The sequence below is a fragment of the Neophocaena asiaeorientalis genome, unplaced genomic scaffold (assembly GCF_003031525.2).
Source record: "Neophocaena asiaeorientalis asiaeorientalis breed wild unplaced genomic scaffold, Neophocaena_asiaeorientalis_V1.1 scaffold165, whole genome shotgun sequence".
Classification (NCBI taxonomy): Eukaryota; Metazoa; Chordata; class Mammalia; order Artiodactyla; family Phocoenidae; genus Neophocaena; species Neophocaena asiaeorientalis.
Window position 1 is genome coordinate 1,796,899 of NW_020173918.1, and position 15,861 is coordinate 1,812,759.

At 42.0% G+C, this 15,861-nt stretch overlaps 1 protein-coding gene across 3 annotated transcripts in view; it reads left to right on the plus strand.

The window, feature by feature from the left end:
• Positions 1-15,861, plus strand: part of CARMIL1 (capping protein regulator and myosin 1 linker 1) — a 319,600-nt gene that overhangs the window by 154,746 nt on the left and 148,993 nt on the right. For all 3 annotated transcript variants that reach the window (XM_024751952.1, XM_024751953.1, XM_024751954.1), the window contains exon 9: positions 14,358-14,433. In XM_024751952.1, the coding sequence (XP_024607720.1) occupies positions 14,358-14,433 (76 nt within the window). The remainder of the gene's footprint in view (positions 1-14,357; positions 14,434-15,861) is intronic.

The following is a 15,861-nucleotide window of genomic DNA, read 5'->3' on the forward strand; positions in this document are numbered from 1 at the left end:
GTTTCTGCTGAAAGATCAGCTGTTAACCTTATGGGGATTCCCTTATGTGTTACTTGTTCTTTTTCCCTTGCTGCTTTTAATATTTGTTCTTTGTATTTTTTGATAGTTTGATTAATATGTGTTTTGGCGTGTTTCTCCTTGGATTTTTCTTATATGGGACTCTCTGTGCTTCCTGGACTTGATTAACTTAGGGAAGTTTTCAACTATGATCTCTTCAGATATTTTCTCAAGAGGACTCTGAGACTGTCCTCTATTCTTTCCATTCTTTTTTCTTAATCTGCTCTGCAGTAGTTATTTCCACTATTTTATCTTCCAGGTCACTTATCCGTTCTTTTGCCTCAGTTATTCTGCTATTGATCCCGTCTAGAGTATTTTCATTTCATTTATTGTGTTGTTCATCGTTGTTTGTTTCATCTTTAGTTCTTCTAGGTCCTTGTTAAATGTTTCTTGCATTTTGTCTATTCTATTTCCAAGATTTTGGATCATCTTTACTATCATTATTCTGAATTCTTTTTCAGGTAGACTGCCTATTTCCTCTTCATTTGTTAGGTCTGGTGGGTTTTTATCTTGCTCCTTCATCTGCTGTGTGTTTCTCTGTCTTCTCATTTTGCTTAACTTACTGTGTTTGGAGTCTCCTTTTCGCAGGCTGTAGGTTTGTAGTTTCTCTTGTTTTTGGTGTCTGTCTCCAGTGGCTAAGGTTGGTTCAGTGGGTTGTGTAGGCTTCCTGGTGGAGGGCACTAGTGCCTGTGTTCTGGTGGGTGAGGCTGGATCTTGTCTTTCTGGTTGGCAGGTCCACGTCTGGTGGTGTGTTTTGGGGTGTCTGTGGCCTTATTATGATTTTAGGCAGCCTCTCTGCTAATGGGTGGGGTTGTGTTCCTGTCTTGCTAGTTGTTTGGCATAGGGTGTCCAGCACTGTAGCTTGCTGGTCGTTGAGTGAAGCTGGGTGTTGGTGTTGAGATGGAGATCTCTGGGAGATTTTCGCCGTTTGATATTACATGGAGCTGGGAGGTCTCTTGTGGACCAGTGTCCTGAAGTTGGCTCTTCCACCTCAGAGGCACAGCACTGATGCCTGGCTGGAGCACCAAGAGCCTGTCCTCCACACGGCTGAGAATAAAAGGGAAAAAAGAAAGAAAGAAGATACAATAAAATAAAATAAATTAAAGTTATTAATATAAAAATAATTATTAAGAAAACAAATTTTTAAGTAAAAAACAAAAACGGACAGACAGAACCCTAGGACAAATGGTAAAAGCAAAGCTATACTGACAAAATCACACACAGAAGCGTACACATGCACACTCACAGAAAGAGAAAAAGGGGGGGGGGAAATATATATATATATCATTGCTCCCAAAGTCCACCTTCTCAATTTGGGATGATTCGTTGTCTATTCAGGTATTCCACAGATGCAGGGTACATCAAGTTGATTGTGGAGATTTAATCCCCTGCTCCTGAGGCTGCTGGGGGACATTTCCCTTTCTCTTCTTTGTTCGCACAGCTCCTGGAGTTCAGCTTTGGATTTTGCCCCGCCTATGTGTGTAGGTCACCTGATGGCGTCTGTTTTTCGCTCAGACAGGACGGGGTTAAAGGAGCCGCTGATTCGGGGGCTCTGGCTCACTCAGGCCGTGGGGAGGGAGGGGTACGGATTCGGGGCGAGCCTGCGGCTGCAGAGGCCGGCGTGACGTTGCACCAGCCTGAGGCGCGCCGTGCGTTCTCCCCGGGAAGTTGTCCCTGGATCCCGGGACCCTGGCAGTGGCGGGCTGCACAGGCTCCCGGAAGTGGGGTGTGGATAGTAATCTGTGCTCGCACACAGGCTTCTTGGTGGCGGCAGCAGCAGCCTTAGCGTCTCATGCCCGTCTCTGGGGTCCGCGCTTTTAACCGCGGCTCGTGTCCGTCTCTGGAGCTCTTTTAAGCAGCGCTCTTAATCCCCTCTCCTCGCGCACCAGGAAACAGAGAGGCAAGAAAAAGTCTCTTGTGTCTTCGGCAGCTCCAGACTTTTCCCTGGACTCCCTCCCGGCTAGCTGTGGTGCACTAACCCCCTGCAGGCATTTTTCACGCCGCCAACCCCAGTCCTCTCCCTGCGCTCCGACCACCGAAGCCGAGCCTCAGCTCCCAGCCCCGCCCACCCCGGTGGGTGAGCAGACAAGCCTCTCGGGCTGGTGAGTGCCGGTCGGCACTGATCCTCTGTGCGGGAATCTCTCTGCTTTGACCTCCTCACCCCTGTGGCTGCGCTCTCCTCCGTGGCTCCGAAGCTTCCCCGTCCGCCACTCGCAGTCTCTGTCCGCTAAGGGACTTCCTAGTGTGTGGAAACCTTTCCTCCTTCACGGCTCCCTCCCACTGATGGCAAGTCCCGTCCCTATTGTTTGTCACTGTTTTTTCTTTTGCCCTACCCAGGTACGTGGAGAGTTTCTTGACTCTTGGGAGGTCTGAGGTGTTCTGCCGGCGTTCAGTACGTGTTCTGTAGGAGTTGTTCCACATGTAGATGTATTTCTGATGTATTTGTGGGGAGGAAGGAGATCTCCGTGTCTTACTCTTCCGCCATCTTGAAGCTCCACCAGTCTGGCAGATCACTTTGATTTCTTTTCTTTTTTAAAAAAAAAATTTATTTATTTATTTATGCATGCATGCAGCACCGGATCTTAGTTGCCGTGTGTGGGATCTTCAGTTGCGGCATGTGGGATCTTTAGCTGTGGCATGCAAACTCCTAACTGCGGCATGCGGGGTCTAGTTCCCTGACCAGGGATCGAACCTGGTCCCCTGCATTGGGAACGCAGAGTCTTAGCCACTGGACCAACAGGGAAGTCCCATCAAGGACATTCTTAAATGAAATTGACGTTTGTTTGTGTGGTGATGTAGAATACACTGATGACTAGCACAGTTTGATGCTACTGCCTTGTTTTGTGCTAAGACACCAACAGTTTTTGCCACCATGGCTTTTGCACCATCCATGTAATGTCAACATGATAGAAAGGACAAATTTGTTTTAGTATTAGTATAAAAATTGTTTTGAACTTGTGAACCTCGAAGTGAGTCTCAGGGTCCCCCAGGGGTCCATGGACCATACTTGGAGAACAGCTGATCTGTAGGAGTGAAGACATATAGGGCAGCCTGAGGTGTTTCTCCAGCTTTCCTTCGTATACTCTTCATGATTTTTACACTGTTAATAGATTATGCGTGGCATCAGTGCTAAACTTTCCAGTTAATCCCTTGTGCTTAATTTGGTGATTAAACTATATATAGAGAAGCTCCTAAACACAGTTACTTGAACTATGTAGAGTACTATGTAAAATCGAGAAACTCTGTCAAAACTTAGAATTTTCCCATGAGTAGGTTTTTCCTAATTTCCTAGCTGGAGAATTTTTATTTCATCAGTGAACACCACATTAATGGGGTGGATTATCATCATCTGCCTTTCTTACTTCATTAAGGGCTAGAAGGACTTTTCTATTCCTGAGACTCTAGATCAGAAGTTGGAAATATTTTCTGTAAAGGGCCAGATAGTAAATATCTCAGGCTTTGTGAGACAGTCACTGTTACACTCATGCATCACTGCTGCTATAGCTTGTAAGCAATTCTAGACAGTATGCAACTGAATGAGTGTGACTGTGTTTCAGTGAAACTTTATCTACAAAAATATATGTTGTGGGGACTTCTGTGGTGGTCCACTGGTAAAGAATCTGCCTTCAAATGCAGGGGACAGGGGTTCGATCCCTAGTCAGGGAACTAAGATCCCACATGCCACAGGGCAACTAAGCCTGCGCACCGCAAGTACTGAGTCCGCAGGCGCCTCAACTAGAGAGGAAGCCGGCGTGCCGTGACAAAGAGCCTGAGTGCTTCAACAAAGATCCCACGTGCCACTACTAAGAGACCCGGCGCAGCCAAAAAAAAAAAAAAATCCTTAAAAAGAATGGTTAAAAAAAATATATATATATGTTGTGGGCTGTAGCTTGCTGACTCTTGATGTAGATCAGTGGCTTCTTATGTGGGATGTATGTAACCAAAGGAGCTACAAAAAACATTAGAACCTCTATTTATTTTTATTGTTGACTCCTTTTAAGATTTCTATCTTGGTTTTATAATATATAATGACAATGATATATTTTGTATATAATAACTGAATGTTAAAAATTAGAGTATTTTTTTCTAAAAAATTAGAAAACTTTTTTACTGTAGTGGGCTTGATTAATAAGAATGGGGACCACTGCTCTAGATGTCATCTCTCCTGCTAATGCCTAAGTAGTTGGCTTTTTTCAGATGTCTGTCTTAATCACCCAGATCTTTAAAGTTTATCTCCTCTTCTTGAGGAGTTAATTTTTTCCCATGGTTCTTACTGTTAAAATTAAAGCCAGCTTCTGTGTAAAGAGGCTACCCCCAGTCCTGTTAGATGGCCTGTATTAATAGTATTTTTCTAATCAAGTTGCAACAAATTACATTGGCTGAACATTTCTCTGTGTTAAAATGAGCATGCCTACCCGTGAAGGAACAGTCTGTACTTAAATGGCACAGAAATTTGGAATGATTCAGAATGGCAGAATTTGAGTGTTATGGGGGTCATTTGAGAGGTTTTACAACACGCTGTGTTTGTATTTTTCTCATTTGGGTATGAGTTAGGGAGAAGAGAACGGAGGAATTAGAGGTGCAAGAGGAGAGATGAAATGGGCCGTGTGTTGAGCTGGAGTTTGTTAGAAAATAGGGGCAATAGTTCTTATATGTACTGATGACTTTTCCCACTGTGGCAGGTGGCTCCCATGTATCTCTATTTGATCATAATTCAGATACAAATAAGCAGTTTTGTTTACAATTAAAATGAGATTCTGCATGCATTTATATGTTGATGTCCCTGAAGTTGATCATTTCAGCAGACTTCCTTCTAGAAAGCTGTACACATTTCATATAGTCAGTCTGAAAGCTCTCCCGATTGTCCATCATTCAAAGGTTTATTTTTCATTCCATTTTTTCTCCCCATTGTATTTAGTCATCAGAGGTAGATGCCTTAAGGGTCCTTGAAGTCATTAGTGCTCCCAGGATGGAAGTTCCATGGGGACTGGGCTCTCTCTGTCTTGTTCACATTGTATGACCTGATACTCTGCAGTCAAACCAGTGGCTCAGAGTGAAGGTTTTTCAAGGGAAACTGAACTGCTCTAGGATAGCAGATCGGAATCCTGGGAGGCTGAGCGGCTTAAGTTTTGACACATTTTTGACCAGAGGTATATTACGGCCAGAGGTGTTGGTTTCTGCAGAAATGCCCCGGTCAATAATGTGTTAAGAGTCTATCAGATTTACTCAGTTACTTTCTTCCCCATACTCAAGTTGGCAAGTATTGCTGCAATGGCACCCAGTTTTGCTCTGCGTTACCTACTCCAATCCAGGGCTGAATCCTGTCCGGATTCCTATGCAATTCCATCTGTTTCTTTCAGTTCACTCGCCCAGTTCATTGTCTTTTTGCACCCAGGGGTTTGTAACGACCGTTTTCTAGGACCAGCTCAGATACAAAGTGGGAGATCCGGGTCATGTGTGTGGTACTGATGTTAATGTTGCAGGTCTAGTAACAGGGAGGACCAAACATGGCTTGGGCAGCTTTATCATCTGGAGCGCAGGGATGGAAGAAACAGTAATCTCTGTGTGACCCCATCATCACACGTAGGGACGGATTTAGAAGAAGGTGCAGATCTAGGGACAGGGCAGTGCCCTTGTCATTGTTCTCATCACAGAGACCTTACTCATGTCCTCACCCTCTGATTTGCCTGGGATCTGCTCTTCTTCAGAGACGTGCCCAGTGATATGATACATGTTATATCACGTGACCTATAGAGCCTCATGTACTGAGAAACAGAGAAGCATACACATTGTATTGAGGCTTCTTAGAGTCATCCAGCATGCTATTCTCTCTTCACCGTAGACCAGCCTCTCTGTTCCTATATATTCTGCTACCCCACTAGACAGCTTAGGGTCTGCCCAGGAGCTTCAAGGTAGATTGATAAGCAACTTGAATGCTGTAACTGATTAATGAATTAATTGATTCTAACTAACGAACTATGGCTCTATCAGAATTAAATGTAGGGCCAGGTACCCTGTTGTTGCTGAATAAGCATTCAGGTATGAGGGTGACAGCGGTCATCCTGGATCCATCCAGTTAGTCTCTGGAGGAGAATAGGAATTAGGAAGTACTTGGGAAAATGCCCATTCAGTTATTATTTATAGCTTCCAAAATTTTATTTAAGTGTATTCTTAAAATTTATTCTAGTTTAGGTATCAGTGGGCCGAAAAGATGGCACAGATTGAAGAAGGCTTTGTTATACATTTCTCATGGGATCTCTCAGTGGCCTGTGAGCTGACATGTTAAAAATGTAATTCACTGTAATTTGGAGTGGCAGGGAACGATGAGGTTAGAGGTAGTGGTGCCGAGGAGAAGAGAATATATAGCTTTAACTACATCGATTTTTCTTGTTCCCTGAAGATTTTTAAGAGGAGCTAATCTTCTCCCTCCTCTGAAGCCTCCGCGACATGCATCATCGAGCTTAAACTTGGCTCATGAGAGCCCAGCCAGCAGTTCATCCCCTTCAGACTCATGTTTCTGTGTTGTCATATTTCATACTCATCAAGGTGACATTCATGTGCCTGATGCTTTCAGGGAAGAGTTTGGAGTGTGGATTAATGTGTGTCAAGGTTGTCCTGAAGACACTGGTCTACTTCTTTCCCAATCTAAGCTCCTTCTCTTTATTCCCGCTCTCATTTAAAAAGGAGGAAGTGCAGTTTGGAGTGTGGAATCAGAAGCATTAGCTTCTATTTCCATTCCTAAATTTCTGTAAATAATTCTGTAAAACAATGGTCTCCAGTCCGGGTCAGATGGACTGTATGGTGAACACAGTAAATGATGAGATATTGAGGAATGTGGAGAAAAGAGTAGAACTTGTTTTATGCTTATTTTTTTCTTATCCATTTTATGTGTGTGAGTATGCTTTTTTTTTTTTAACTGAGCCTAATATATTAATATAGTAGCACATGTATATAATTTATAGATTAACACACAGATTTGGGGGAGATGTGTGCTCAAAATACGTTTCAGTTAGGAGTGAACGATCAAAAAATTTAGAGAATACCCCTTTAGGCCTCTGGCATGTCCTCATCTGGGAAGTGTTTCAGGTTGTCATATCGTCAGAGTTGGTGAGTGATCCAACTCGTTTATATAGACGTATGCATTTATATGTTGATGTCCCTGAACATCAACATACAGCTATATAAATTAGCATATCAGGCAGGATTGGTATCCATGACATTTAAAAACTTTGAAAGCTCTCCCACTCCCATTTTCAAACTAGATGTAAAGGAGAAAAGTCTAAATTATCCCCAGAAAGGCTATCAAATGAATATGTCAGGAACAGACTGCTGTGGTTCTGAGTTTTACCAGCCTTTCTACTACACAGCATATTTCATTGTGTGCGCACAGAAAGCAGCAGAGTGGCAAAACTCTGTATTCTTGCGTGAAACGTTTCCTTCGAGCCTTTAAATGTTTGTAAGATTTATTGGGGGGAACTCTTCAATCCTGTGGTATGTGGGCACACTCAGATAATCACAATATTGTTCACTGGATTATTACTCTGTGCCTTTGTGCTTTTCTTGCATTGTAGATTATGGGGCCTGCTAGACATCCTTCCAATCTGTCAGTCATTTTTGTTCGTTAACACTGTCCTGGAGTATTTCACACTATTTGAAAGTCACAGTGTTTTTACAGTTTCAGGGAGGAGGCGGGCGGGGGCGAAGGAGTAAGGAGGGAAATTTGGCCCAAAAATAATAACTGGAAAAATTGAATTCTTACAAGTCATCTAGATCACAAAGATCAGGTGAGAAATTCTAATTCAATAGATTATCTAGACTCTAGAGTGGCAAAGAATTTGGCAAGTGATTTAGACTCCAGATTGCTTGCCAACTTCTTTGTTTTTGCATTTTAACTTCTTTTAATAGCCCCCAAATATTAGTTTATTTTTGATGTCCAAAGGAATAAGAGGAAAATCGTTGTTTAAGAAATCACCTCAGGATACATCTTAGTGTTGGCTTTCAAATTAGAAACTAAGTGGTTGGTTGAATGTAATGAAAGGGGTTTGAAATTTTTGATTTGAAAACCCATGGATATGCCACCCTGGATTTCCCTGTAGAGTAGGTTGAAGATTCTTGACAATGTGGAAAGCATCTGACCCATTAGTGAGATGATGGCACAGTGGTTAAGACAACCAGATCATAGGTCACAGTGCCTGGGTCTGAATCCTGTCTCTGTCCAGACTAACTTTGTGACCATGGGCAGCTCACTAACCTCTCTGTGCCTTGGGAGAGGAGGGCGGGCCTCCATCTATAAAGTGGTGTTAATGACAGTGCCTCCCTCCTGGAGTTACTGTGAAGACTACATGGATTAATGTATTTAAAACACTTCGTGGGGCTTCCCTGGTGGCGCAGTGGTTGGGAGTCCGCCTGCTGATGCAGGGGACGCGGGTTCGTGCCCCGGTCCGGGAGGATCCCACATGCCGCGGAGTGGCTGGGCCCGTGAGCCATGGCCGCTGAGCCTGCGCGTCTGGAGCCTGTGCTCCACAACGGGAGAGGCTGCAGCAGTGAGAGGCCCGCGTGCTGCAAAAAAAAAAAACCACTTGATGCTAGTACATAAAAATGTTTAAATAAATACTTGCTATTTTTATATCCTACAAGATTTGCCCTCTTTTTAAATGAACAACTATATGAAGTGACCAGTTTTCTTAATTGAAAGAAAAAGGATTAGAATTACAAAATCCCTACATTACAGAAAATTTTAGATATTTCAGAGAGTAGTTTATGGTCTTTTCTATGTTGCTTCTGTCTTGTCAGTTTTATGCTGGTATTTTCTTCTAGAAAGATAAAAGCGAAAAACTTGGTTCTTTTGAGTTTTAAGGGAATGTTTGGATTATTCAAAGGTGTCAACTGAAATGAGAAATAAGGATCCCAACTTTTATTACCAACCCCAACTAGAGGCTGGACGAACAACAACAACGAACCAACTCTATATGTAGTACGTTTACGTCAGTAAAAAGTTAGGGGGTAGGAACTGTCTTGTCTCTGTTCAGCAGAGTATAAGAAACAACTCTGCCATGTGGCCCCCCAGGTTATTCACACTGGCTCTTCCTTTTCAGGGTTTGGAGTCTTGAAAGGTTTTTACTCCCATTTTAAGGAAATGGTAGAAGTGTCACATGAGAACATACATGAGAATACTGTGTTGTGAGGTTGCCTCAGGAGAGGCTTCCCTCAACGGCTCTAACTCTTCAAGGCTAACTTCAGATCAGAAGTCACGTGGTAATGAAGAGTCATTTAGGAAGTCAAAGCAAAACATGGTGGGGGGCTTCCCTGGTGGCGCAGTGGTTGAGAGTCCGCCTGCCAATGCAGGGGACACGGGTTCGTGCCCCGGTCCGGGAAGATCCCACATGCCGTGGAGCGGCTGGGCCCGTGAGCCATGGCCTCTGAGCCTGCGCGTCCGGAGGCTGTGCGCCACAACGGGAGAGGCCCCAACGGTGAGAGGCCCGCGTACCGCAAAAAAAAAAAAAGAAAAAAAGAAAAAAACCATAGTGGGATATACAATAAATGCCATGAACTGATGGCAAAAAGCTGTTACCCACTTCCCACCATGAGAAAATCAGTCAAGATGACTAGCACGGGTGTTTGGAAAGCTTTCTACATTGTATAATATAATCATTATGTGATACAAGCAGTACTTAGTGAAAACATGGGCAAGAATTGTTCCTGAGTGACACAGACCCCCGTCAGGGAAGTGCAGGGAGTTCTCTGCAGTGAGGTGACATCAGCACAGCAGTTGGGAGACGTGTGTGAATGCAAATTGAGTATTTATCCAAGATTTGCTTATATGCTCACTGATAACTGTGCTCTGAGAAAGCCGTCCCGGAAAATGAACTCTCAGAAATGAAATTAGTTATGTAGTGTCTTGTGTATTTTCTATTTAAGGGAGGCCAAATCAGAGGAAGAGGGAGACAGGGAGAACGGGCTAAGCAGCAGCCATATTATTATTACCTTTTCTAACCTGGTGTCACACAGCATCACTGGACGACATCTACCTCTGTGTTGTTTCCAATTTTTGACAATTACGAATACAGCTGTTTATCAGCAATACTACTGGGTTGGCCAAAACGTTCGTTTGGGTTTTTCCGTAACATCTTATAGAAAAACTCAAAGGAACTTTTGGGCCAACCCGATATGTAAGCTTTTGTGTAAATAGAAGTTTTTATTTCTCTTGGGTGAATGCCCAGAAATGAGGTTGCTGGATCGTGGTAAATGTACATAAAACTTACTAAGCCACTGTCATGCTGTTGTCCACCTTGAGTGTGCCATTTGCATTCCCGTCAGCAGTGTATGAGGTTTCAGTCGCTTTGCATCCTGGTCAGCACTTGATATTGTCACTTTTTTTTTGTTTAAGCAATTCAGTAGGTTTGTAGTGACATCTTATTTTGGCTTTAAATTGTATTTCTCTAATGGCTAATAATTTTGAAAATCTTTCATGTACTTATTTGCCTTCAGTATATTTTCTTTGATGAAGCGTCTGTTTAGATGTTTCTGCTCATTTGAAAAAAATTGAGTTAATTGTTTCTTATTACTGACTTCTGAGAGTTCTTTATACATTTTGAATACCAAGTCCTTTGTCAGAACTGGGATTTGCAAATATTGTCTCCCAGAATATGGTTGTCTCACCCGTCTCTCAACAGCATCTGTTGCTGAACAAGACTTTTTGACTTGGATAAAGTCCAGTGTATCATTGTTTTCTTTGCTTTTGGCGTCAGATATAAAAACTCTTAAACTGGGCTTCCCTGGTGGCACCGTGGTTGAGAGTCCGCCTGCCGATGCAGGGGACGCAGGTTCGTGCCCTGGTCCGGGAAGATCCCACATGCCGCGGAGCGGCTGGGCCCGTGAGCCATGGCCGCTGAGCCTGTGCTCCGCAACGGGAGAGGCCACAACAGTGAGAGGCCCACGTACAGCAAAAAAAGAAAAAAAAGAAAAACACAAAAAAACTCTTTGACTAAGCCATACATTACTCTGTTGACCATTTCTTCTGGGATGGTGATGTGTCTCATCTAGAAGGCTCATGAACTTCCCATAAGAATCTTTTGTGACTGCTTTTTTTTTTTTTTTTAACATCTCTCTTATTTGCACAGTAGTACTTCATATTCCCCCTATGCCAGAGGGATTATTTCACTCTATCAGAGTTGCTTTTATTTTCTGAGCCTTCTGCGAGGCTGTGCTGGGTGGTTAGTATCACAAGGGGCTGTCTTGCTGTGTTCATTGTTGCCTCAACCCAGTGGTTCATGCACTGTGGGTGGCACTTGCTGGATCTGTGAATGGATGGAGTTGCTGGTCATTTTCGAGTTCCCATGCCTTTGTACATGCTCTTCCTAATTACTTGAAATACTCTCTTCTGTTTTCCCTGCCTGGTTGGCCCCTTCCTATCTCTCAAGCCTTGTGGACCCTTCCCCATTTGCTCCAGGATGAAGTGCTTATGTCCTTCTGTGTTCTTAGGGCACTTTGAACATGCTCCCTTTTCAGTGTGTCTCCCATGGTGCTGCAGATAGCTGAGGAGGGGTCTTTCTCCACCACTGGAGAGCTGCCCTTACTCATCACTTAATCCTCAGACCCTAATATCCCTACCTAGGACTTACTAGGTACTAAATAAATGTTTATTGAATGAATTACGGTATATGTTTGTCCTTTTCTAATTTATTTTTAACATTAAAAAGCCTAGGCATTAACATAATTTAGAGAAACATGGTGGGCGGACCATGCGAGCATGCACGCGTCTCCATCATCTTCATGGACATTTTTTCTATAATAAAATTTTATTTACACCATCCATAGAACATTTACTTTTATGATTCTTTTAGATTATGAATATGGATCATTATAGATAAATTTAGAAATACAGTACAAAAATTCTGTTAGAAAAATATTCATATCATCTTTAATGCTACCACCAGGCAAGGTATTCTCGTAACATTTTGCTATACTTTTCTTCTTAAAAAAAAAAAACACAGTGTCTATATTTGAGCATTTATATCTATCATTTTATATGTAGTTTTTACCAATTACACTCATTGGCTCTGATCACACAAGTATGCACCCGTAATGCTGTATATTTTTAAAATTTAATATTGCACTCCAAACATTTCTGGTGTCATTAAGTGTTAGGTTTGACTTTTAGTGTACCAGAATATTATTTTCAAGGTTTTTGCATGTCATATATAGAGATGATGCTGTCCTACCCACCGCATTAACGTGAAACCTGGTTCTATTATTGATGTGCCCTTCAACTCCTGGAAATGAATTCATAAGACAAAAGCCAGCTGTACTTCAAGTCACATCAAGTGACAGAACAAAATACACAATAAAGAGGTTCTGAAGTGTAGTCACTACTTGACATTAAATCCACAAAAGGAGATGAGATGAGAATGATTTGCCATAGTTCCTGAATGGGGAAGTACAGGTGAGAACTCTCAGATACCGTGGGCTTGGGGTGCCCTGTATTATAAGGTGGAATTTACTCCCAGAGAAGCTGCAACTGTCATTAGATGTCATGGAGAAATGTCGGGACTTGTTCTGAGCCCTTGGTCGATGGAAAGAGATGAGAGAGTGGAGACCCTAAAACAACTATGGGAAGAGTTGTTGTTTTTGTTTTTTAATCTGAAACTTCTTTTTTTAATCTAAAACTTAGCAAAGTTAATAAAGAGGCTTTTCGGTGGAAAAGATGTCACGTGGAACCACATGACTAAGACTAATTCCCTGGCGTTTTCTCTGACACCTGTGGATGCTTGTTTCACTTTTTAAAGCAAATCTGATAAAACTACACACACTTATTTCAGAGGCTGGGTTTCCACTGTAGTTCTGTCCCTTTGGCCTAGTTTCACTATATTTCTCTGAGCATCTATTTCTTCATCTGTAAAATGTAAATAATAATACCTCCTAGGGTTGTTTTCAGATTTAAATGAGCTGTTGTTTGAGATTTAAATGTAAAGTGCCTAGCATGGGGCCTGGTACCTTGAAGCTTGAAATAATAGTGATTTTCAGTTCTCTTTCTACCTTCTACCTTTCATTTCTATTTCAGTAAAAATGTGTTCATTTGCGGCTTGTCATGCCCTGAGGGTAAAACTGATAGGCCTCCCTGAAGCCACAAAGCTGAAATAGACAGGGATGTTGTTTTCAAAGAACTTACAACCTGGGGTGATGAGGAGTAGATGTTTAAGCATCAAACTATACTATAAGACAGAATAAAATAAAGGCTAAGTAGAGGTGTAAATATTGTGCTGGTTGTGGTGACCTGGGAGAACTTAATAGAGGAGAGGATTACGATACAGGCATTGAAAGATGCATGGATTTAAAATTTTTTTGTAACTTTTAATTTTATACTGGAGTGTAGTTGATTAACAATGTTGCCATAGTTTCAGGTGCACAGCAAAGTGGTTTAGTTATACATTTTCCCATTTAGGTTGCGTAATACTGAGCAGAGTTCCCTGGGCTGTACAGTAGCCCCTTGTTGGTTATCCATTTTAAATATAGCAGTGTGTACATGTCAGTCCCAAGCGCCCTGACTATTCCTTCCTCCCACCCTTCTTCCCCCGTCGTAAAAGATAACTCTGACTGTGAAATTGCATATGTTTGGTGAGTAGTGAATCGTCTGCTTTTTGGCTTGAGCATGAGTTAGGGTCTGGAAAAATAGTGTGGTGGCAGATCTCTGATACAAATAGCTTCACTCTATGACTGAAGAACTTACATGAAGCATAAGACAAAAAAACACCTGGGCTATCTCATGTGTATAATCCGTACTAAGAACTGCAAGCAAGGTACCAAATGGTTGTGGGATGCTTGCCAATAAGCATTGGGGATCCCATCCGATGTCACTTATTATCAGGCTAGATACTGTCCTTGCTTGCCGTATAAACTCCTCTAGCTAGAGAGCATATGATATACTTGATGGTGAAAGAATTTATGAAGGAGCGGTCTAAAGAAATAGGACCTGTTAGTATGGAATTAGACATATGATTTCTCTTAGAGTAAGGAGGTTCTTCAAACAAACACTGCTACCAACCTCTTTTTCTTTGGAAATAGGAATCAGAGTCCCTAGAGGTAATTTACCTTCAACTTTTAGGAATTCTGCTTACATCATCCTGAAGATCTGTCCTAGAGAATTTAATTGTTGTCTGTGGGTCAAAATAGATATAGCTGAATGTTGTGCTTATAAATAACAGAAATTAACAGGTAAACTGGGATGTCATGGATTAAAAAGTCAAGCGCCAATATGGCCACTGTAAGAACACTTTTATGTATTTTGTTATTTCTGCTTCTAGGGACCTAATACCTATCATTGCTGCTCTGGAATACAATCAGTGGTTCACTAAGCTGTCCTCTAAGGATCTAAAACTGGTAAGTAATTGAAGATGTTGCTTAGCTTTGCTGAATTTCAAAAACCTGATAATTATATAAAAACACAACACACATTTGTTTTTCTACCACACTGGTGAGCTGCATACATGTTATTTCTTAGGGGGATATTTTCTTATAAATGATCTGCAGACCATTTTATAAAGTTTGTAATGTGAGATGCTTCAGAGAAGTACTTCCTCATGTTTTCAGCTCCTTCAGGCAATTTTAGAGGATGAACTGAAAGACACATTTAGTGGAGCCTTCAGACATACTCATTCTGTTGGCGAAGACTATTAAAGTTACATTTGCACAGCTGCAGATAGCAGGTTTTATGTTCCTATCTTGCGTTCCGTCTCCACAAAGCTTCCCTTCCTGAGAATTTAGGAAAACGTTGCTAAGGTAGAGTTGGTCTGGTTTAATTATGATAGTTAGCATTAATTTTCTAGATGAGTTTTTGGGCAGATTTATATGTAAGCAAAATGAAATCAAAGTGAAATCTGTTAGTTTTCATAAGGCATAGGGGAGCCAAAGTTTTGGTCTGTTTTACTATTGGAAATAAGATGCTCTGTTGGGTTTTTTTTCTTTTTGTGCAAATTCAAAGCAGCCATACGGACAGATGCTTATCCATGAGTTAGGTTTCTGCTGCTTCATTTTAGCACAGAAGATAATTTAGATGTTTTATTGGAGACTCTTACATTCAAGCCTTCACCTTTCAGAGGTCATAGAAACTGGGGGTTTAAGATTTTAAAAGTGAAGAGACAGGATTTGGATTGAGACATGGATCTATTGAAATGGAGGGTTGAGATTTGCTGGCAGCCAGCCTGCTGGTTCTCTGAACTTGCCTGGCGTGTGAGTGGCTTAAGGTGTTACAGGTATGAGCATAGGCAGAACTCATTTGGGGATAATTAAGAGCCAATGCAGCAGACAAAAAGAGTGTGGGCTTGGAAACCCACAAATCTGGGTTTCAGATTCTGACTCTTATTACAAGGCTGTGTGACCTTAGATACATTACTTGACCTTCCAGGGCCTCTGTTTCCTGCGTCCCTATTATTGTGAGCTAGTTGGAGCTCATGTCTTATCAGAATCTGTGGCTCAATAGCTATACAGTAAAACTTGGTTTAATAAATAGATGTCAAATGAGTTTGTCGAATGAATGAATGGACATAGAAATATAACTATTTTGCAGGTTATTGAGATGAGTAAATAATGTGTATAGAAATTCCAACAATGCCTAACGTATTACAGGCGTGTCACAATCAGATTAGCAAAGAGGCTGAGAAATGAACAAATGGGGGAGCGTGAATTATGGAAACTGTATCATCTCCACGGCCGGGGGTGGTGGTGGTGGTGGTGGTGTCTGAGGTCAGTGATGATTTGAGGTACGGATGGTGACCTCCCAGGGAACAAACAGCCGTGATCGGAGACCTG